The sequence below is a fragment of the Balaenoptera physalus genome (assembly GCF_965194825.1).
Source record: "Balaenoptera physalus genome assembly, chromosome: 11".
Lineage (NCBI taxonomy): Eukaryota > Metazoa > Chordata > Mammalia > Artiodactyla > Balaenopteridae > Balaenoptera > Balaenoptera physalus.
Genome location: NC_138896.1, coordinates 42,454,954 through 42,477,981, shown reverse-complemented (window position 1 = coordinate 42,477,981; position 23,028 = coordinate 42,454,954). Strand labels below are relative to the sequence as shown.

Below are 23,028 nucleotides of genomic sequence, written 5' to 3'. Positions count from 1 at the left end.
TCAAATTCCCAATCAACTGACTGCGAGTTAATTAAAAGGGAGATTATTCTGCCTAAGCTAATCATGTGAACCCTGTAGAAGAGAGTCTAGAAATCAGAAATTGTTTTTTCCTAATGATCTTGAAGTTACCGTGTTTGGAAAGGATTTATGAGAGTACCTATGAGGGGGCTGGTGGCAAAAAAACTGTTATTATTGCATCTTCTGTACCAATTAAGATAATCATGTTTATTTTTCCATCTTTAGTCTGGCAATGTGATGAACTATATTCATTGCTTTTACATGTAAAACCAACTTTGCACTCCTGCAATAAACCTCACTTGATCATAATATATTGTCCTTTTAATATATTTTACAGTTGTGATATTTTGTGTAGAATTTTGTGTTCATAAGAGATATTGCCCAGTAGTTTTCTTTTCTTATGTTGTCCCTGTCAAGTTTTGGTATTGGTGTCATGCTGGTTCATGAAGTGTGTTGGGAACTGTTTTTTCTCTATTTCCTAAAAGATATTGACATAAAATTGATTTCATTTGTTATTTAAATGTTTGGAAAAATTTACCAGTGAAGCCATTAGAGACTGGTGTTTTTTGTAAGTTTCTTTTCTTTAATACAGAATCAGCTTCTCAAATAGTATTATAACTAGACTTTTCTATTTTCACCTTGTGTGAGTTTTGATGCTTTGCTTTCCAAGGAGTTTATTCATTTCATCTATATTTTCAAATATATTGGCATAATGCTTGCATAGCATCTTATATTACCTACTTAATATCTATTGAAACTGAAGAAAGTCCTCTTTTTTCATTTCTATGTTAAATTTTTTTTCTCTCTTGGTTTCTTTATGAGTCTTCCTAGGAATTTAATCTTTTAAAAGAATCAAATCTTTGCCCTCTTGATATTCTCTATTGTATGTCCACTTTTTTTCATTGATTTCTGCCCTTCTCCTTTTCATTCCCTTCATTCTAATTTTTGGAGGTTTGAGTTCTTTATCTAGCTTACTGGATTACTATTTTCAACTTTTCCTTTTTTAATATATGCATTGATTTTAACCTTTCTTTTTTTCCACATACATGCATCTTCTATTACATTAAGTACTGCTTTAGCTAAGTAACACAAGTTTTGACATAGCATACTCTGTAAAATTTCAATCCTTTCAGTTTGTTGAACTTACCTTATGACCCAGCATATGGTCAACATTGGCAACTATTCCATATGCACTAAAAGAATATATATTCATTAATAGTTGTATCTAGTATTCTATGAATTTTAATTACATTAAGCTAGCTAATAGTTTTTTTTAATCTTCTATATCTTTATCTATATTTTAGCTGCTTACTCTATGAAATAATAAGTGGGATGTGTTGAAATATACAACCAAATTGTGGATTTGTCTTTCTCTTTTCTTCTGTAACTTTTGCTTTATATTTTTGATGCTGTGTTATCTTAGCTTTTGTTTGAATGAAAATGTTTCTGATTTGCCTTCTTTGAAGAAAGTTGCCGCTGGATATAAAATTCTAGTTTCCTCTACTTAGAGTTTATTGAGCTTCCGAATTTAGGTTGGCGTCTTTCCATTTTGGAAAACTTTTGGCTGTCAGTTCTTCAAATATTTGTTCTGCTTCATTCTCTCTCTCATCCTTCTGAGAATACAGTTACATGTATGTTAAAACATTTGATTGTGTCCCACCCGTCTCTTCCCAGTGTTCTGGATTTTTCATATATTTTCCTCTGTGTACTGCAACTTGGATATATTTTATTGCATTTATTTAAGATATCTAATTCTGCCTGCTATTTAACCCATATGTTGAGTTCTTAATTTCAGGCATTGCACTCACACCAACAATAATTCTTTTCTTTTTGTATATTGAAATAATTTGTTGAAATTCTCTATCTTTTCATTCATATTTAAAAAAAATTTTTACAACGGTTATTACATCTATTGCTTCTATTGATAGTTTTTTCCCTTGGTTATTGGTCACATTTTTCTGCTACATGTCTCAAAATGTTTAAATGCATGCTGGATACTTTGCCATAATAATTACAGTTATCCCTTGGTATCTGTGGGGGATTGGTTCCAGGAAATCTCTCTTTCCCTGCACCAAAATCCACAGATGCTCAAGTTTGCCAACTAAAAACTGACACCTGACATCTGCCTCTACAAGGATGAAGTCATTAGCCACTTCAGTCTCTGAGCTTCAACACACCTGAAAGGAGCTCAGGGTGGAGATCAGGAATGAGGCACCCTGTGCTCTGGGAAAAACTGGCAGAACAGACCTTCAGATAATTAGATATTTTCAGAAGAAGATTTTATGAGCCCAAATTCTTGCATCTTCTCATATCTAGAAAAGCCCTAAAATCCTGAACGGAGACATCTGCTCCTTGTGACTAGCAGTAACCTTCATGAAACTAACAGCAACCTTCTGCAAAAATGTGTGCTTGATTACATGTATTCCCCCATCACCAAAATCATATATATACAGACCTCTACCCTATCTCTTCCGAGCAGTTCTTCAGAGCTATCTGAGATGCTGTCTCCTGAGCGATTGTCCCTATTTTGCCCCAAATAAAACTTAACTCACAAACCTCACATTGTGCAATTTTTTTAGTTGACAAGTTCCTTATATAAAATGGCATAATATTTGCATATAACCTATACACATCCTCTCGTATGCTTTAAGCCATCTCTGGGTTACTTATAATACCTAATGCAATGTAAATGTTATGTAAATAGTTGTAAATGCAATGTAAGTGGTATGTAAATAGTTGCCCATGTACAGCAAATACAAGTTTTGCTTTTTGGAAATTTCTGGAACTTCAAAAATATTTTTGATCCACAGTTGGTTGAATCTGTGGATGCAGAACCCTCAGATATGGAGGGCGGACTACATAGAGATTGACACTGAGATTATTTTCCAAAGGTTAGCCTTCTCCTAGAGAGATACGGTAAGGGACTAATCCCCTCAATTTATTAAAGAACTGAGTAGGATCAGGGCTAGAGAAAAGTTTTGGTTAAACTTAATTGTACCTGGTTTCAAATATTTCAGGGCTGTACCTACCATGTGTGTGTTTCAGGCTCTCTTCAGGCTTCTCCTACCCCGGATTTGGCAATGCTGTAGATGATTTCACTCTGCCATCCCCCCACCCTTAACTACTCACATTATTCTGCATTCAGAAATATTCCAGGAAGCTCAAATAATATATTCTCTTTCACATATCATAAATGTTAACTGTTGAATACTAATTTTATTGACTATCTCAAGCTATTTTAATAAGGAAAATTATATTTAAGAAAGCTCAGTTCAAATACAAAGAAACATCATTCTGCTGAAAAGCATAACACCTCCATATGTCAACAAGACAAACACGAGTGGTGACCCCATACTTGGGTGATTGATTTTTGTGAGTGCCTTGTGGAGAAATCTAATTAACAAGAGTCACTTGAGTGAGCACATGCCCTAATATTTAGTGTTTTATAAGTTATAATATGCCCTCAAATGCATACATTCAAGTTCAAATTCTATGATGAATATCATTACCTAAACTTTATTTCTGGAGGAAAAAAGGTATATAATATAAGGACCTGGGATAATTTTCTTTATTGTAACTGAATATTTGAGGTAATATATTCCAATCTTCTTCAAACTTTCTTATGTATAACTTTCTATTATTTTTTAGACTAGATATTAGTTTTTTCTCAGTAAAGAATCATGTGTATGTTATAGTTGGCAAAAACAAAAACAAAACTATATATATATATATATATTTGATACTAATATTACAAAAGCATCACCCATAGCAAAAAAAATGTAAGAATACAAAGTTGATTGACACATATGAGAGAACTCTAATCACTTCTTTAATTTTAATATAGGTGATAGAACAAAATTATTCTGTTGATTCTCAATTTGAAAAAAAAAATACTGATTCATCTGTTACAATTTGAAATAAGAGGAGTTGAAAAATATTACTATAATATAAATGATTATAATGAATTTTTCTGTTGGAGAAAATACAAATATTACAAATGATATTACAGTGACTTAGGATATGACTAAATAATACAAAGCTGGGAATACGGACACAGATGATTCTAAAATACTCACTTCACAGTAGAAATTTAATTGGAAAGTATTACATACCCAAAATTTTTCTTTCCGCCCCTGTGCTCCTCTCAGTGTGCCCCATCTAAAAACAACAATAAAAAATATTGACATGGTTAAAAATGTTTGAGTTGCATCTTGATAAGATTCAAATTATTATCAGAATTGTATCTTTTCTTTTCTCTTTGCCTCACTGTGTTTTATTATTGAACTGTCATCATTGCCTACAGAAATGTGCATGTATCATTTTCTTTTTAACCAAAACTTCATTGACTTGTTCAGAATATACTCATCTATGTCCAAATGGCTTGAAATCAAACTCATTGACCAAAGGATATAAGTCCTAGGGCATCTGGGATGCAGGGGTTTTAAAGTACTTAAAGATGCCTCCCCTCTTCATATCTCACCTTCTGAAACTCTGCTAAAAATCTCCAAGACTACTTATAAAAAACATAATGTAAATAAAGATAACTGTTGTAGAAAAGAGCATCTATGTAAAAATATTCATATGCATATATTATTCTAGAAAATGGTTGTATGCCTAATGTGACATTTCTATATATACATGTACATATGGAAATCAAATTCTATATTCTCAGTACTGAGCCAGTCTCAATGTGGCAGGTAACAGTTCATAAAATATACAGACCTACAATACCTCGTTTTTTTTCTCTTGACTAAACCCAGTGACATAGATGTTACTAACATGTTCTATTTACTAATGAAATATCAAGACCTGTCCAAGATCACAGAGTGTTGTTGAGCCAGGACTCCAAATCTCATGTTCTTAATATGCTATATTGCTTCTCTTATAAATATACAGTCCCCAACTACAGTGTGTCCTGAATGACATCAGTTTTATGTGGAGAAAGTATATTGACCACCACTTTCATGCACTCTGGTGGATTATGAGAAAATAATCCTGCCCACATCAATTCATTCCTAATACCCCAAATCTCAACGTCAGAGTGGTATGTCATTGTACAAAAGAACATTCTGGAAGAGGTACAAATTTGTTGTTCAAATATTTTCAACATGTCCATTTGCCAGAAAGCTGTTTTTCATAGGGTATAAAATAGAATGATGGCACCACAGCATAGAAGTATTGCTTAAAGATGACAGGCTTATTGTAAGGATCTTGGGACATTCAAGAGAGTATGCAATAATGCATTTGGATCCTTTGGTATGAGAGTGAGGGAAGAAAAAAGTGATTTGGGAAGTAGCAAAACACTAAAGAACAATTTTTCTTTATTTTGTTCCTGATGGAGACTAGGACTGGTAATTGCACTGATTGCCATGTCTTTTTTTTTTTTTTGGCTGTGTTGGGTCTCCGTTTCTGTGCGAGGGCTTTCTCTAGTTGCAGCGAGCGGGGGCCACTCTTCATTGTGGTGCGTGGGCCTCTCACCATCGCGGCCTCTCTTTGTTGCGGAGCACAGACTCCAGACGCGCAGGCTCAGTAGCTGTGGCTCACGGGCCCAGTTGCTCCGCGGCATGTGGGATCCTCCCAGACCAGGGATCGAACCCGTGTCCCCTGCATTGGCAGGCAGATTCTCAACCACTGTGCCACCAGGGAAGCCCTGCCATGTCTTTTTTAGTTATCTGATGCACAGAGCAGTGGACTGAAACGCTTTAGGGTTTCAAATATTCTAGGTGATTTAACATGTAAGTTCAAACTGGTTCAGTTTTCAAAATCATTTTGCAGTTTTGTAATTGTACCTACCTCCTTGTAACTTTTCTAAAAAAGCTATCGCCATTGAAAAAATTTACCAATCATACTATGTGCCCCCAAATCTACTAAGGTCATTGTGTACTTCAAGCAGTGATCATATCTGAAACCTTGAGTTGCTCATTTTTTACTCATGGCTATTATGACAATTTCAGGAAGCCTGTACCACTCAAGCAAACTTCCTTTCAGGCAGTCTGAACACTAGTTACTTTAGCTATTTACATGAAATACAAAATATCAATACAAGACTAAATCAGAAGAATTTAAGGAATCTTATGACTCCAAAACAATACAGGCAAGAGAGGATCCCCATATCTGAGATCCCACTAGACATGGTGAGAAGTTGAGATCCGTCTTGCTTGAGGCACTAAGGAGCCTCATAAGAAAGAACTCCCAATCAAGAAAGAGGTATTCAGACATGACAAGCTCGATCCAGTAATTAAGCCCCCATCAAAAGCGAGGAAGAGCCATTGAGAGTATGATTTGTTCCCTGCCACTCAGATACATCCAAACTTAGCTCCACACTGAACTCAGCTAAGTTTGGAGTTGGGGAAGAAGCAAGTCAGACTTGTTATTAAAACTTGATAGAGCTATTTCACTAAAAACTGTATATTCCATAAAACACTTTAATGATAATCAAATAGAGGGTAATACCAAAAGTGGATAAAGGTTTCGTTCCCACTTTGTGAGATACTTCTACCTCCCTGGGCTCCACTGCATTGAGAATGGTGCATGGGAAGACAAAGTAGTATAACAGAGGGAACTGGAAGACATACAGGCAAAATACACTCTGAAGTAAGTATTGCATTTATTATTAAGTCTATTTTAGATACCACTAGGCACTCTCAGAAATATTGAGACATTGTTTTGGCGGCATGAAGATCCACAACTGCATAAGGGGTTAAGATTTACCAAAATGATGACTACACATAATTCCATTAACAGCAGATCAAAGACTAACTACAGTGGACCCTTGAACAATATGGGTTTGAACTGTGCGGGTCCACTTATACAGGGGTTTCTTTAACTAAATACATACTACAGTACTATAGGGTCTGCAGTTGGTTGAATCCGTGGATGAGGACTATGGGTGCTGAGGGTGGACTATAAAGTTACATGCAGGATTCCAAATGTGTGGGGTCGGTGCCCCTAACCCCAGCGTTGTTCAAGGGTCAACTGTAATTCTAAGGAAACATTTCCTCACAAAGGAGGAGAGGCACTTCAGAATGTAGTTATATAATTTTTCTTATTGTAGTATTATCAAGTAAGTTAAAAGTGGACTAAACTCTTTATTTTGGAGATATCTAGGAAATACAAATGATCACTTTTGTTCAAATGGCCATATTTTTCATATGTTCCTATATATTTTGTTATGATTATCTAAATAATATTTTTAATGATATAATAGCATTACTATCTTGCAAATCTATCAACTCTTTGGAGTTGCTATAAATTTCTTTTCAAGAAGTAATGCTGTTTATTATAACCTTAAGATGCATTATTTTGAGCACCATTTTTAACCCAGGGAGAATGCCAGCATTAATATTATTATAAACATTCTCAAAATGGATAGAAAAAGTTAATCAAGGCTTCAAATAAAGGTGAGGGAGGAAAAGGAAAATAAGTCTGCTGAAACTGATAGTTTCAGGGGCTTGGATGCTTGTGAAAAAAATTATAAACAAAGGATGTTGACCTTTATGCAAAATTCAGTTGGAAAGAAAATACCACAGCTCATCACAGAAGCTAATGTTCAGTTCCCCTATGTTACAACCTCTGTGTCAAATGGCAAGCAAGTTTCATCCATCAGAGGGTCTAATGTTTGCACTGTGACCTTCAGCTATCTTTTGTTTCCTCTATCTTCTGTAGATTCTTCCTCGGATGGTAATCAAATATCCCATAAAGTCGCAAAGGGGTGTTGTAGAAAAATAGGTGAGTGGGTTATTTTCTAAATACCCCAAGTTCTGAACGACTGGGAAAAATCACTTGACCCCAGGTAATTTTTCATTGGTTTAACAGTGAATTCATGTAATTAAAACCTTTATCCAAACAAAGATAAATGTTAACTAGTACAAAACAAGAAGACTACTATTATTCATTTACAGAGAGAGTCCCTCTATTTTTGACCTATGAAGGGCATTTTTCCCATATATATACTTTCCTGAATTGTGGTACTGGACTTTTCCCATTGTACCAACAGGTTGAAAATTTTAGAAATATGTATATATTTTCACAAATATCTTCTTGTCAGGCAGTGGGTGTCTTTGAGGACATGAGGATTTTCATTACAGTCATACTTGCTCTAAGCCTATGTACACACTTAGTTCCTTCCATTATACCTCTTCATTTAGGACTATTCAAAAACATTTGTTTAGAAGAACCAGAACCTTAGCCGTCTTCTGCCGAGATTGTTTCCTTAACCTTGTTCATCTAAAACAACTGTACAGGGACTTCCCTGGTGGCCCAATGGTTAAGAATCCGTCTGCCAATGCAGGGGACACGGGCTCAGTCCCTGGCTCCGGGAAGATCCCACATGCCGCAGAGCAACTAAGCCCGTGCGCCACAACTACTGAGCCTGTGCTCTAGAGCCTGTGCTCTGCAAAAGAGAAGCCACCTCAACGAAGAGTAGACCCCACTTGCCGCAACTAGAGAAAGCCCACGCACAGCAACGAAGACCTAAAACAGCCATAAATAAATAAATAAGTAAATAATTTAAGAAAAATAAAACTACTCTACTATAGGTTCACCAGCTGGAGAAACCTTAATAGCAGCTGTTCTTGCCTCGAGGGATTCAACTGCCTATGAACTTATACTATTCTTTTCATTTTTTCTACCTCATTAAATTAAATAATTTCCACTATTTGTTAAGACCCATTAATACCTCTTTTTCCTTACAATTTAGTGACTCCTGGGGAAATGCTGGTATTGGAAAACTCCAGGCAGCTCGCAGCTCATTACCATATTACCTGATGATGCCTGAGGAGCGATGGTTCCTACACTGGGTCTATTGCTACAACTCTCACTTCAAGCACATGATCACTTAAGCTCTTCCTTCTGGATTATTCTTATATGCTCATTTTTAAGTGGTTCTGGAAACACTACTCTTTTGCATAATATTAAAAGTTTTTCTTGGAGATATCATAAATTCTGCAAAGTAAACATTAAAGAATGATGTAAGATTTTGTATGGCTAAGGTTATTCCCTTTGAAAAGGATGTTGTTCTTTTCAGACAATGGTGCTAAACAATACTAGACTTCTTAAAACCCTATTTTAAGCTCTGCCTAGATAGTAAAATCATTGAAACTGAATAAGTACTTTGTATAAGACTTTAAATGATAATTTTTTTTCTCTTCCTTGGTTTTGTTTGATTTTGCCACTGAGGTCAATTTAGACAATGTGGTCGTATTAGATATGGTAAATAAGAGAAAAGTGAATATACAATTTTCTTAAAGTAATATTGATATTCCTATAAGTATCCCTTTTAATAATGAAAGTACAACATCTCTTGTGTACTTCATCCATTTATTTCTGCCTTTATTCAGCAAACTACTCTTTAGTACAAAGAAAATGTATCTTCTGCCTTCAAGAAGCTGATAATCTAATGGGAATGACAGTGGGAAATAAAAACACAAACAAGTATAAAAATAATTTGAATTCTATAATTGCTACCTTTATAAAAGCATGTTTCACAATTTTTCTATGAGTTACAGATGAGGAAATTAACTGTGGAGGGCAAAGACACCTCCCTTCACAGAGTGGAGTAGAAATTCTTCAGGTGGAAATGGGAGTGTAGAATTGTAGGTACAGTAAGTGCAAAGTCACAAGAGAGCCATGAAAACCTCATCTCAGCCTATTCTTAGAGCAGGACTTGGTTCAGTGTGACTGGAGAACAGAGGTGGGAGTGGCTGGAAATAAAGTTAGAAAAGCAGATTTGGCTCAGCCCGTAAAGAGCACTCAAGGCTACCAAGCTTGGCATTTATAAAGTGGTGATAAAGAGTCATCCACATATGGGATGTGACATGATCCAGATAGTTTTTCACAGAGACAGCTCTGGTGTTAGCATGGGGATAGATTCCAAGAGGGAGGAGATTGAAAGCTTAAGATGAATATTTTCATTAAAGCAAGACATAATGAAATGCTGAATAAGAATGTAAACTCTCTCAAGCAAATGTTGATTCTTTTAACAGCTGTGTCTCCAATATCTGGGATAGTGACTATCACACAGGCAACCCTCCATAGATATTTTTTGAGCAAGTACACTGTCAATGGGAATGAAAAGGAGGGCACAGATTTGAGAGCTATTTTGGAGATAAAAGGGAGGAATTTATTGGCTAATTTATTTTGACTGAAAGGAAGAAGAAGGAGTCAAGGTTAACTGCAGGATTTCAAGGTTGAATGAGTAGGGAGGTACATCAAATGTGGCAAATCTTGGGGTACACTTCACACTATAGAGAGATGTGTTCCTGATGACCAGGTTGATTGAGCATCACCAAGACTGTAATTACAGAGTTGTTTCATCTTCTTTTGAGTGGTTCTACATATAAACCTTTACACTCATGGATTTTCAGGGTTTCTGACAGGTAAACCACTGAAAGAACCAAGGAAAGCTGATAATTAGAAATAATTGTGAAAGAGACTTTCTGCAGAGTGAGGAATTCTTCTGTGACAAGAACAGTTGCTTTCTAACTCACATGTCAAGATCATATTTGCTTAGGAATCAACTTCTTTAAAGCAGATCTCACCTCCAGCTAAGAATTTGGAATTACAAGAAGAAAAATAATTATTTTATATTGATGGTACGTAGATTACACTGTAGCCCAATCATCTAGATCAAAATGTTGCAATGCTTCTGGTGATCTGTTACTTCTGGGGTCGCAGCATGTACCCAATAGACTGACAAGAGGAATTCAAACTCATGTTTTCTGGGCAGACCAATTCCGTATTAGTGAATATAGATCCAGACAGATAAAAAGAAAAGTTTCTAAACAGTGGACATGTAAAGAAACTTGATGCAGTACAGACAACTAGAACAGGAAATTTTGGAGGAAAACAGGGAACAGATACATAAGAGAGCCTGATATGAAACTCCAACCCTTCTTATTAAGGAAATGAAAGTCAGATAGGATACAAGTATAAAGAAACCACCAGATGAGTTTCAAGTCAATAACAATGATATGACTACTCTGGATATAGGACTTCACTTCTAAAGGTGAGACAGCAGATAGATGATTAGGTCCCTTTAACACAAAGATTTGAAAGATAACTGCAGTAATAATGAAGCAGAGATACACAGGCTTTTTTGGTCTTATGAATGTTCTAGCAGAGACACTTAGTAACTTTATTCAAAAAAATACTCAGGCTTGGTGAGCGTGGCAGTGTTGAATATGACAAGAGCCATCACAAAGTGCTAATTAATGCTAGATCAGAGAGGAATGAAAATAGACAGCATGGGAAAGCAAAATAAAATGAGGGTCTTACCCATTCCCCTTCACTTTCTACTGAAACAAAATGTACATTAAGCCAGGGTGCACTGAATCTAAGACTGGGTACTTTTATTGATGCATTCTGCCAAGGAGCTACAAACTTTATCATTGATTGAAGAAATAGATGGAGATTTCTGAAAGGTAACTATTTTGTATGAAAATGTCAGAGAAGATTGTGTGTATTGTGCACTCCTCATTTAATCATCCAAACAACACTGTTTATTGAACTGCTGACATATTGCTTACACTACCCTCTCTTAATATTTCAGGAAGCAAAAAGATTGCTGAGTATACTATCACATTTAATTTGACCTATAAAAAGGATTAAGGAGGAAATTGATGACAAGGTTGTACCCAGTTTATGCTCTGGTCAGAATGATCTGCTGTGAAACTGGGAGAAGTATCCCAGAATATGTGTTAAGATGTCCACACCATGTGAAATGTACTGGGGAGATATTGCAGGACCAAAACTATCCATCATCATCAATGACAAAGAACTAGGGTAATATCTAATGATGACACACCATGAGGGAAAACTTCAGCCCTTGATGTTAGGAATAGAAATGGTTTTCTATTTTCTTATAAAATCTTAGCACTGAAAGGAGACTTCAGGGGTTGGAGTATATGACTCACAGGCTAAATCTGGCCCACAGCCTGTTTGTTTGTTTGTTATTTTTTTTTAATTGAAGTATAGTTGATTTACAATGTTGTGTTAGTTTCAGATGTACAGCAAAGTGACTCAGTTATGGAACAGTCAAGCTCATTCTTCTACATATTATCTATATCTACAAATGGCAGAGTTGAATAGTCAAGACCATACAGTTCCCCAAATTAATCTGACTCTAATCTAATTTCTTTGCTACATAGATAAGGCAACTAAAGCCCCAAGAGGTTAAGTAACAGTTCAAAATTATATGGTAAGTGACTAAATTGTCACTAGTATCTAAGGAGCAACCTATAACATTAGCGACAAAAAGTAGGACCAGGAGAAGGCAGAAATGGATGGAGTCATTTCCAGCTGTGAAGAGGAAGGGCATGATCAGCCTTGAGTAATTTGCAGAAGATACCTAGAAGAAGAAGAGAGAAGAGAAAGAGATAATGCCAGGGTTTACCTTTTGTGTCTTCATAGATGAGTCATGAAAGGTTTGGAAGGGGAAGGATTGTAGGCAACCATGGAAAGATAAAGCTGGTGATGGTTAACAAGATGGACTAAAATGAAAAAGTGTGGGGCAGGCAGAACCGCTTGGTCATGATAACAATATTCCAATAAGGAACAATATTCCATTAAGGGTTGCATTCATCACATCCAACCAACTCATTTATATCCAAAAATGTAATGAACCTAATGATTAGAATCATGGGGATGGAAAAGAATAATATTTGATACATTTATTTAGAGGATCAAAGTAAATCAAATTTGTCACTTAATATCACAAAGAGTACTCATTCATCATCTGTGAAATTCATTTTTTCTGCAACCTTTCCCCTTTTAGTGTAACATAGACTTGGCCCTACCTTCTCTTTGGTCATATTGAAGGAGTCCATCATATCCTACATGTTTCTGTTCAGAGAAGACATCATAAATCGCCATAGCAACACAAGCCTTTTAAGAAAATCTCCCAGTTCATTCATTCATCAGAATTGTCCTGTAGATTATGTTTTCTGGAGAGTAAGATAAAATCCTGACCCTAGATGCCAACATGGTAAGCTTGTATTATATACTTTCTAAAAATGTGCTGTGATTATCCTGAAAGTGCTCTCTCTTTCAAGGGACAACCAATCTACACTTCTTCCTGACAAAAGAAGTCAGAAGCCACTCTACTTCCTATTCCCGATGTCCCCCCAACACCACCACACGTCAGGAAATTCACAAGCATACGCTTTACCTAACCTCCATTGTGAATTCTATCATATTTGAAATTTAAGGACAACACCTACCACAGAAGGTATTCACTTTAAAAACAGAATCACCAAAAGTAATGTATTAAGCTGAATTTCGAAGATAACCCTGCACCAGGGACTAATAAATCTCCATCACACAGGCCTCCCAAATCTTAAGTATCCACAGACATTAAAACTCATCTTAGCAAGAAAGTAAAGTATACTTTCCCAATAACTGAAATCCATACTTTTTGATATTATTACTAATAACAGTAAATATTTATTGAATGCTTCCATATATCAAGCATACAAGTACTGTGTATGCATGATCCCATTTATTCCTCACAAGCATCATTTTATCCCCAGGTTACAAAAGGCTAAACACATCTCAGTAAAAGGCAGCAAGAGATTTTTGATACAGATTGTCTGACTTCAACACACATACTCGTAACACTGTGTTGTGTCCCAGGGGTCTACTAAACAAGATTAGTATTGAAGTGGCTTGAGCTTAGCATCGATTCTGCAACTAGACAGCATGGGAATCTCTGGAAAATCTCTATCACTATACCCTCTTCTTTTACATTAGGTTATTGGGTAGATAAAATCCGGGTCCTTTACAGATCTTAGATGGATTAGATATTTTAAGTTTGAAAAGTAGTATATTCTTTAATCAATTTAATTAAATTATCCTTTTAATACTTCTTTTATTTTTAATAGTATTTACTACTAAAATACCTCAACCTGGTAATGAAAGTGAAATAAAATAACAGCTTAGCAGTCAAATAGCTTCATACTTAAAAGTTGCATTTAAGAAAGATATAGAAATCTTAGGATATAGGGAAGAGAAAAAAGTTTTATAAAAATGAAATCCTTGAAAAATAGCATTTCTCTAAAGAAAAATAAGTGCAGGGTACTTAATAATAGTCTTTAAAAAGTAAGAAAGTTTATGTTATCTTCTTTATAAATAAAACATTCAAGTTCCAATTAAGTTGCTCTGAGTTTGTTTGTTTTAATCTCATTAGGAAAATAACTAGATAAATATTGAAAAATGAGAGCAATGCAGCAATGTGAATACCATGTGATATTAAAATAAAGTGGTAGAAATTGAATGATAGACTGTGTGTATTTTGAACAGGGCACTCAGAGTCAAACCATAATAAATTTATGTAAGAATTTAATAAGCTATAAAAAAAATGCATTTCAAAGAGTAAGGAAGGAATGGATTATTCATTATGTGGTCTTGGTGTTTTTAGCTCAGAGTCTGGAGGAAAAAATTAGATCATCACCACACATCATCACGCAAATATCTTCCAGGTAGATCTTTGACTTAATTACTTTAGAAATAGAACTTTAAAAATTTAGAATAAAAGTTAAAGTATTGCCCAGGTCAAAACCATTAAAAATAAATTTATGAAGCCAACAATAAACTGGGGTTTAGTCTTAAAAACGAAGACTCTGTTAGAAAAGCGAATAAAGGGCAAGAATAATGAGTTCACAGTAGAGGAAATGCAAAGGCTTAATTAACATGCTAGTAACCTTTACTCCAGGGTCATTTCCTACTCTAGTCCTGATTGTACATCCTCTAATGCACCTGCACGCTCTTAGGTGAGGTTCCCCTCCTATATGCTCTCTAACACTTTGATTCCATCTGTGCAAAGCCAATGCACTTACATTATATGGGTTTTTTGTTTGTTTGTTTGTTTTTGTTTGTTTTAATTCTTGTAGATCAGTCAAGATGGCAGAGGAGAGAGACCCTGAGCTCACCTCCTCTCACATTGTATGTTTACAGGGTTGTTCTCACTACTAGATCAAAAACACTTCCAGGCCAGGCCAGTGTATGAACATGGTTTCCCAGAGCTCAGGTCTGCCACAATGTGTCAGGGGAAGAAAGATTACTTTTCCTTTTTGAATGTTATTCAGTTTGTGCTACTTGCTTTATAGCAGAAACTGTACAGTGGATCTAGTCTATTGAAATCCCATTTCTATTATTTGGTGACAGTTTCTGCTCTCAGATTTACCCACATCTCAAAGTAGAATGACCCAGAACTAGGAGACTGAATTGAACTGAACATCACAGAATAGGGGGCAGAGAAATGCCACCTGGACACTTGGAACTTTCACTGTAAACCAAACAATGTTGTTGCAAAGGCATATAAATTCATACAGAGATGATGGAGGACAAGGGGTGAGGGTAAACCCAGAGATGCTGAAGCAGTCAGACCAGGTGAGGCCCCAGGACAGGTTAGTAAATTATCATTAATAGCAGAATACCCCGAGACTGGGCTACCTCTTAGTCTCAGTTTTCACTAGATTCCTCCTCACTCTACACTCAACCCATTTACCCTTTCCAATTTCTTAAGTAGGTCATATTCTCTCTCACTGTGAGATTGTCCATTTGCTGCTCACTTTTCCTGGGACATGCTCTTCTCTTGCCATGTACCTTTAATAATTCCTATCTGCTTTACTTCACCTCCACAGCAGGTGCTACCTCTTCCCACAAGTCTTCTCTGGCCCCAGAATTGGAGTTATGTGCCTTTCTATATGACTCACACCCTCACTACTCAATTTAAATTCCTATCCTATTTCCATCTCCACACTTAAGACATTGTGCATCAGCACTGCTTGCTCCTCTCTCTCCCGCTCTGTCTCCTTCTCTGCCTCCCTTCTCTCCCTCTCTCTCTCCCTTTCTATCTCTCTCTCCCACTTGCTTGAAAACAGGAGCAGGATATTTTTGTTATTGGTATTCTTAATGTCTAGCACACTACATGACTGACGCATATTACATACCGAAAAAAAGTTTCTTATTGAAAAATTAGGCAAAGGTCTTTATGTACAGATTAAAGATGTGTGGTCAAAGCAAGTGAGAATAGAATTTTTAGATAGGAAAAAAAGGATATATTTATTTTTACCCTAAGGACACTTTTGCTAAAAGAAAAAATATAGCAGTTTCTTGAGAAAACCTAGGTGATAAATAAACATTGAGTGAATCTTGACACTGAACCATCCTTGTTCCTATATATATGTGTGTGTGTGTGTGTGTGTGTATATATATATATATATATGTTATATATATAATATTTATATAGAAATGTAGTATGGTTAAAATAGTTATTTTGAAGTCAGAAGAACATAAAAAGTTTTCTAAAACACTCTGTCTCTTATTTCTAGTAAAATGGAATAATAATTCCCATCTTATAAGGTTTTTTGAACAGGAGGATTGTGTGACAGTGCTACTTCAGTGATTATGGATATATTTGGTACCAAATGCATTTATTAATTGATTCAATCTTGTAAAGCAGTAATTTTTAGAATTTCCCAATGAAGATTCTCTAAAAACTGAACACAGTCACAGAGAGCCTTGGAGATGCAGATCAAGTCAGCTCTCCACAAACTCAAATTTGTGTCTCTGTTTGTTTTTTTTTCTTTAAAATTTATGCAAATTTGGAATTCTGCTCCAAACTATAGCTCTATTTGTTCTCATGTTATAATGTCACTGCCAAATCTTTTATACTTCCCAGCCTCATTTGCAGCTGGGTAGAGACATGTGAATGAGTTTTAGCCAAATGAATGTGGACTGGTTAGTGCCGTTTCTGAGTCAAGACTTTAAAAGAAGTGAATTTAAGAAGCCCTCCTCATGCTCTTCTTCATTTTCCAGAGGCAGAATAAAATCAAAACATGTGACCCTAAGAGATGGCAGAGCAACAAGATAGAAGGAGTTTGGAGTCCCTGAAACTGTATGGAAGAAAGCGACCCCAAATCTAGGATCTCCCATCTTGAACTAGTATATGAATAAGAAATAAACTTTTATTAAGATATTTGAATTATTAAATATTTTGAGTTTATTTATTGCAGCAGCTAGTGTTATTCAAAGCAGTGCACCCCAAAACCCAAATTAAATGTTTTTGCATTGTCTATACTAATTATCCCATATTTATTTTCATTTTCTAAATAAGTGTAGTTGAAAGGTTCATTCTACTGTCTTGGACTTCGCGCATTAAAAACCTCTAATTAAAACTTCTGCTTAGAACTTATCAATTTGCCAAGGGTTAAACATAACATAGCATGAAATTTCAGGCTTACCATTAAGTGGTTATTCGGAAAGAAGAAGGAAAAAAAGATGAATGGGGAAAAACAAGGGGTGGCCCCAATAAAGCTATGTTAAATAATTTGTAATCTCACCAAATAATGATTTATGCTCCTGGAGTCCTTGCTGTTTATATGTTTAGACAATATGGGGAAAATATATGAGAAATTTAACTCTGAAGCATTATTCTTTTAATTTTTATTGAAATATAGTAGATTTACAATGTTGTGTTAGTACAGTAAAGTGATTCAGTTACACACACATATATATAAATAAATTCTTTTTTTACGTTATTCAAACCAAATTTAATAAGTAGAAAAACCAGAATGTGAAACTCATGCTAATTTTTTTGTTTAGCATTCTTTCACTACAACACATGAAGAACAAAAGCAAACAAGAGAAATCAAAAACCTACAAGCAAACAAAATCAGAGAATATTTATGAAAAAAAGTACAATATTCACAGTTGTAAGTCATTTTCCTGATTTTATGCTACTTACTAGTAACTAAGAAGATCTATGATTGATTTTGTATCAGCTTTTGACAAACTATGAGCCTAGAGTGGCCACTTATTTTTGTAAATAAAGTTTTACTGGGACTTGGCCACATCTAATTCATTTACTTATTATCTGTGGCTTCTCTGGAGTTCTAATGACACAGTTTATTTGCAGCAGGAATTTATGTCTTGTCAAGCCTAAAATATTTTTTAAAATTTTTATTGGCATATTGATTTACCATGTTGTGTTAGTTTCAGGTGTACAGCAAAGTGAATCAGTTATACATATACATATACCCACCCTTCTTTTTTTTTTTAGATTTTTTTCCCACATAGGCCATTACAGAGAATGCTGTACATATACAGCAGGTTCTTATTAGTTATCTATTTTATATATGGTAGTGTGTATATGTCAGTCCCAATCTCCCAATTTATCTCTCCCTCCCATTCCCTGGTAACCATAAGTTTGTTTTCTGCATTCATAACTCTACTTCTATTTTGTAAATAAGTTCAGTTGTACCCTTTTTTAAGATTCCACATATAAGCAATATTATATGATATTTGTCTGTGTCTGACTTACTTCACTCAGTATGGTAATCTCTAGGTTCATTTGTTGCTGCAGATGGCATTATTTTGTTCTTTTTTATGGTTAATATTCCTTTGTATATATGTACCACATCATCTTTATCCATTCCTCTATTGATGGCCACTTATATATATTCTTTTTTTAATTCTCTTCCATCATAGGTTATTACAAGACAAAGCATTATTTTTATAGTCTCTTGGGGGCAACTATCTTTAAATGGATAGATTGATAGATAGATGATAGCTACATACATAGATAGACGTAGATAGATAGATGATAGATAGACAGGTATCAAAGATTTAGGATCTAAAAGCAGACAATGAATACTACAAGATAATTAGACACTAACATAAAAAATTATGACTTAGTCACTCTCTACCACTGTATTCATAATCTTTAAAATATTACCTCATTATTACATGATGACTTTTCTCTCATAAACAATAAAAATATTAAAAATCTAAAAGGTAAGAAAAATAAGTTAGACAATCATAAAAATCATGGAGATTAGAATCACCATGTTCTCTAGTCCAATGATTTTTCTATTTTCTTTGAATCCATCAACCCTCTTTTCATCAGGTTTATTAAGCTTTCGCCATCTTAGCAACACTTAGGTCAATACTCATACCCTAAACCCCTTGTTTTTCTGACTCTTCATTGCACCCATCTGGAAAACTGTCCGTCTTAGATGAACTCAACTACCCACTTCTCTTTGCATCCACCCAAGTGGCTGACTACAACTGCAGAAAGCACATACAAGAGGGAAGAATGGTACCATTAGCAACACGAGGCAATTCCTGTAGGTAGGTTCCTGGGGCAACTCCCTCACCTAAACATCCAGAGGACGATTGCAAACCACCTCTATTCTCAAATTTCTGATCATGTATCCTCCCACCACCTCTTCCCTCTACAGATAACCTTACCTCCTGCTTCCTGGAGATTAAAAAAAAGAAGCAATCTGATAGGAATTTTCCTCAACCTACCACTACCTTAAATGCTAAAAGTTTCATTTAACCTCCTCTCTTCCTTCTCTCCTGATAAAATAGACTTGTAACTCAGTCTTTCTCTAAGACCAGTGTCTTCACAGACTCTGCATCCCAACCTTACAGTTTCCCAGTTTTCTCGAAATCTTACACTAGCCACTTTGGGGATGAATTGGGAGATTGGGATTGACATATATACACTAATATGTATAAAATAGATAACTAATAAGAACCTGCTGTATAAAAAAATAGATAAATAAAATTTAAAAATAAATAAATAAAAATTAAAATAAAAAAAAAAACCTCACTGGCCTCTCCTTCTTTTTGTAGACTCATCATTTTCTAGCCAGTCATGAAATACTGGATTTTCCCATGGCTTAACCTCAATGTCTTCTTTTTTTCTTATTCTGTTCAGTACCATCCATCTTCAACCCTTGTCTCTACTATGATCTTGAGATCAGTATATCTACCTGTCTTCTCTGACATCTATCTGCATTTTTATGTCTCAAAGACATCTTGAAATTACCAGACCCAATAGTGAATGCCTTCCCCACTTTGTTGTCCACCTCGATTCCAAATCCATATCCCTTCTTCCAGCTTTTCTCTTTAAATATTTCTTGATCCACCCATATCTCCCCAACTCTTTCACTATCTTACCAGGTCCAGGCTGTTGTCTTTTACTAGAATTACCACCATTTGCCTTTTATATCACATTCTTTATAGTTAAAGCAATCTTTTAAAAAATACAAAGAAAGATCATGTCACTTTCCTATTTAAATCTCTTCAGTGACTTCTCTTTGCTCTTAAGATCCTTAATGAAATACTTAACATCCTTGACTAAATTCTGTAAACTGGTCTACAAGTCCTTGCCTTCCAAGATTCAGCAAACACAGCATTCTTTGCATTCATATAGTGTTTTGTATCCTTCTGACCACAGGACTTTTACACAAGCTGCTCCCTTTGCCTGCTGCTAAACAACCTGTAAATCTCAGCTCATACTTTTCTTCCTCAAGGACATTTGTTGGATCCTCAAGTCTAGATCAAGTACTTTTTTTCTTTTATTTATTTATTTATATTTATTTGGTTGCACCAGGTCTTAGTTGCGTTAGACGGGCTCCTTAGTTGCAGCACATGGGCTCCTTGGTTGTGGCATGTGAACTCAGTTGCAGCATGCATGTGGGATCTAGTTCCCTGACCAGGGATCAAACCTGGGCCCCCTGCATTGGGAGCGCAGAGTCTTATCCACTGCACCACCAGGGAAGTCCCTAGATCAAGTATTGAACATCCTCTTACCACTTTCTACCCTGCCTTTATGAAATGTGGCATGACTTTACATTTTTGTGTGTTTTGGGTTAATATCTAGTTGCACTGTGATGGCAAGGACTTTTTTTTTTCTCATCATGCCTACTACTCAGCACAGCACCAGGAACAACATGGGTTTTCTTTTAATATTTGTTGAATATATAGAAAAGAGAAATATATAATTCATTCTATCTGTGCCCAATTTTAAGTCACAATGGATTTGCATCACAGTTTACAGAAATCTCTGACTTGAATTCTTAATGATTAACTCAAACCAAATAAATGTCTTCACAGTCATTTATTGTAAACATGTCCAATTTCTATCACTTTGCAACATTTTAGATTTATTTTGAGGTGTTCAGTTTAATTTTAAAAACTGCAATTCTCATTCACAATCTACTTGAAAACATTTTTGTTATTCTTTCCTCTGTTCTTCTCAGACTGTCTTAATGTTTACTTTCCTTTTGGCCTCCATTTCCCAGTTGTTTATCTTCTCTCTCTCTGAGTCACTACTCATTATTTATGCATTAAAAATTTGATATTGTTGACACCAGACACACACACTCAACAAACTTTAGCACCAAAACTCTGGCCTTTTATAAAATACAATTGTATTTGCCTAACAGCTATATGTCAATTTGTAGAATATAAATTTGATGAAGATCAGGATCTGTGTCTATTTTGCTTCCTGATGTATCCCTAGCTTCTAAAACAACATCTGGAAGATAGAGGTACTCAATAAATGTTTGCTGAATAAATAAACTTTCACATAAAACGTTATTGAATGATGGCAAAAATATGTCCTAAAATGATTTCATTGTTCTCTTCTGTAAAAATATACTCTATCCTCAATAAAATTCTGTCATACAAGCAGGATTGACAGTGATTTATCCCCATTATTTCCCTTAATTTTCTAAAATGTCTGACTGCTAGTTTTTTTTTTTTTTTTTTCCATTTAAGTCGTAGTGGTGATTCCTGGAATCATATGCAAAAGTAAATGGCTTTAATGCACTGCTTTATAAACTTCTGAGTGAGGGTTTCAAGAAAGCTCAGAAACTTTGGTGGACAGGGACACAAGATGAACTGCAATGTATAAAGAGATGTGGAATAGAACCATAACATAAAGAACATTGGCCACGATGAGAATCTTATATACCATATGACACTCTTTTTTCCCCCACATTTTAGCATCTCAAAAATTGAAATCAGTCTAACAATCAATGGATTTGTTTAGTATAATTGGTAATATTTTATTCTTATTATTGGTATATAAAATAATGCCATGTTTCAAAACATCTGGCATTTTTAATTCAATTAAATGCTTTTATGACTTCAGTATCCACAACAGGGGTAGACAGAGGTTGTGGAAAGAGAAGAGAGAGGAGTGAACTAAAATTATGAGGAACAAAGAAAAGCATTACAAACGTTTATCTACCTATCACTATTCTGTGTTTTATATATGTAAAGCCCTATATGTATGGAAATATATGCCAGAAGCAGTTGTGAATGTCTCTACCTTATTCCCTAAACTCCTTAAGAGTAGGACTATGTATTAATCCTCCTTGTATTCCCCAGTGATGAGCATTCAATAGAAGTTTAAATTTATTTGTTCAAATAAGTTAAATCTAATAGCTTTGTCTTTAACAGAATGGACAGCAAATAGAATTTGTTGCGATGAATTTGTAAAGTACTTCTATGAAGTACATTAAGCTCTCCAATAAGGAACATTAACTTACTTGGACTATTTGATTCCTCTCTAATTCACTGATGCATTACTTTTCTGAATACAGTAATTACCAAATCAGGAATTACTAATAGAGAAATGAATTAAAATCTACTGCTCCAGGGCATTTAACAATGCCTAGGGGACCTAAAATATTTCTGAAAAATAAACAAATTCTCCGGAAGTTGCTTGCCTACGAGTAGAATTAGCCTTGTTAATTATCACACATGTGAGGTAAATTTATAAATGTCTCAATCTTCTAGGAGTTTATAAAAGTGAACACATTACTGCAACTGACACACTGTACATGGAAAATATACAAACAGTGCAGAGTGATTAAATAGAAACACATTCATATCTTGTTCAACCTCAGCATGAATAACTTTAGAAGTAGAATGAAGAAAACATGACCAGCATGTTTAAATACATGATAGAGATGATAAAGGATCAGTTCTGATAAATCAAGGAAGGTACCACATCAATGTTGCCATTCCAGAGTTCTCTGAATGATAGGAAAAATTATTTCAATCACCAAGTGTGTGGGAAATTTTTTTTCCAAATCATGGATATTACTAGAGAAAACAAAAATTGATAATGAAACATACATAGGAAGGAGAGGTTTAGAAGAAATAGGACTTTCAAACTGAAGGGAAACAGAACTCAGGTGGAACTGAATT

The 23,028-nt window shown here is 35.1% G+C and overlaps 1 protein-coding gene across 2 annotated transcripts in view; it reads right to left on the bottom strand.

The window, feature by feature from the left end:
* The window catches only part of TINAG (tubulointerstitial nephritis antigen), an 86,574-nt gene that overhangs the window by 11,174 nt on the left and 52,372 nt on the right, over positions 1-23,028 (bottom strand). For both annotated transcript variants that reach the window (XM_082414349.1, XM_082414350.1), the window contains exon 10: positions 4,131-4,176. In XM_082414349.1, the coding sequence (XP_082270475.1) occupies positions 4,131-4,176 (46 nt within the window). The remainder of the gene's footprint in view (positions 1-4,130; positions 4,177-23,028) is intronic.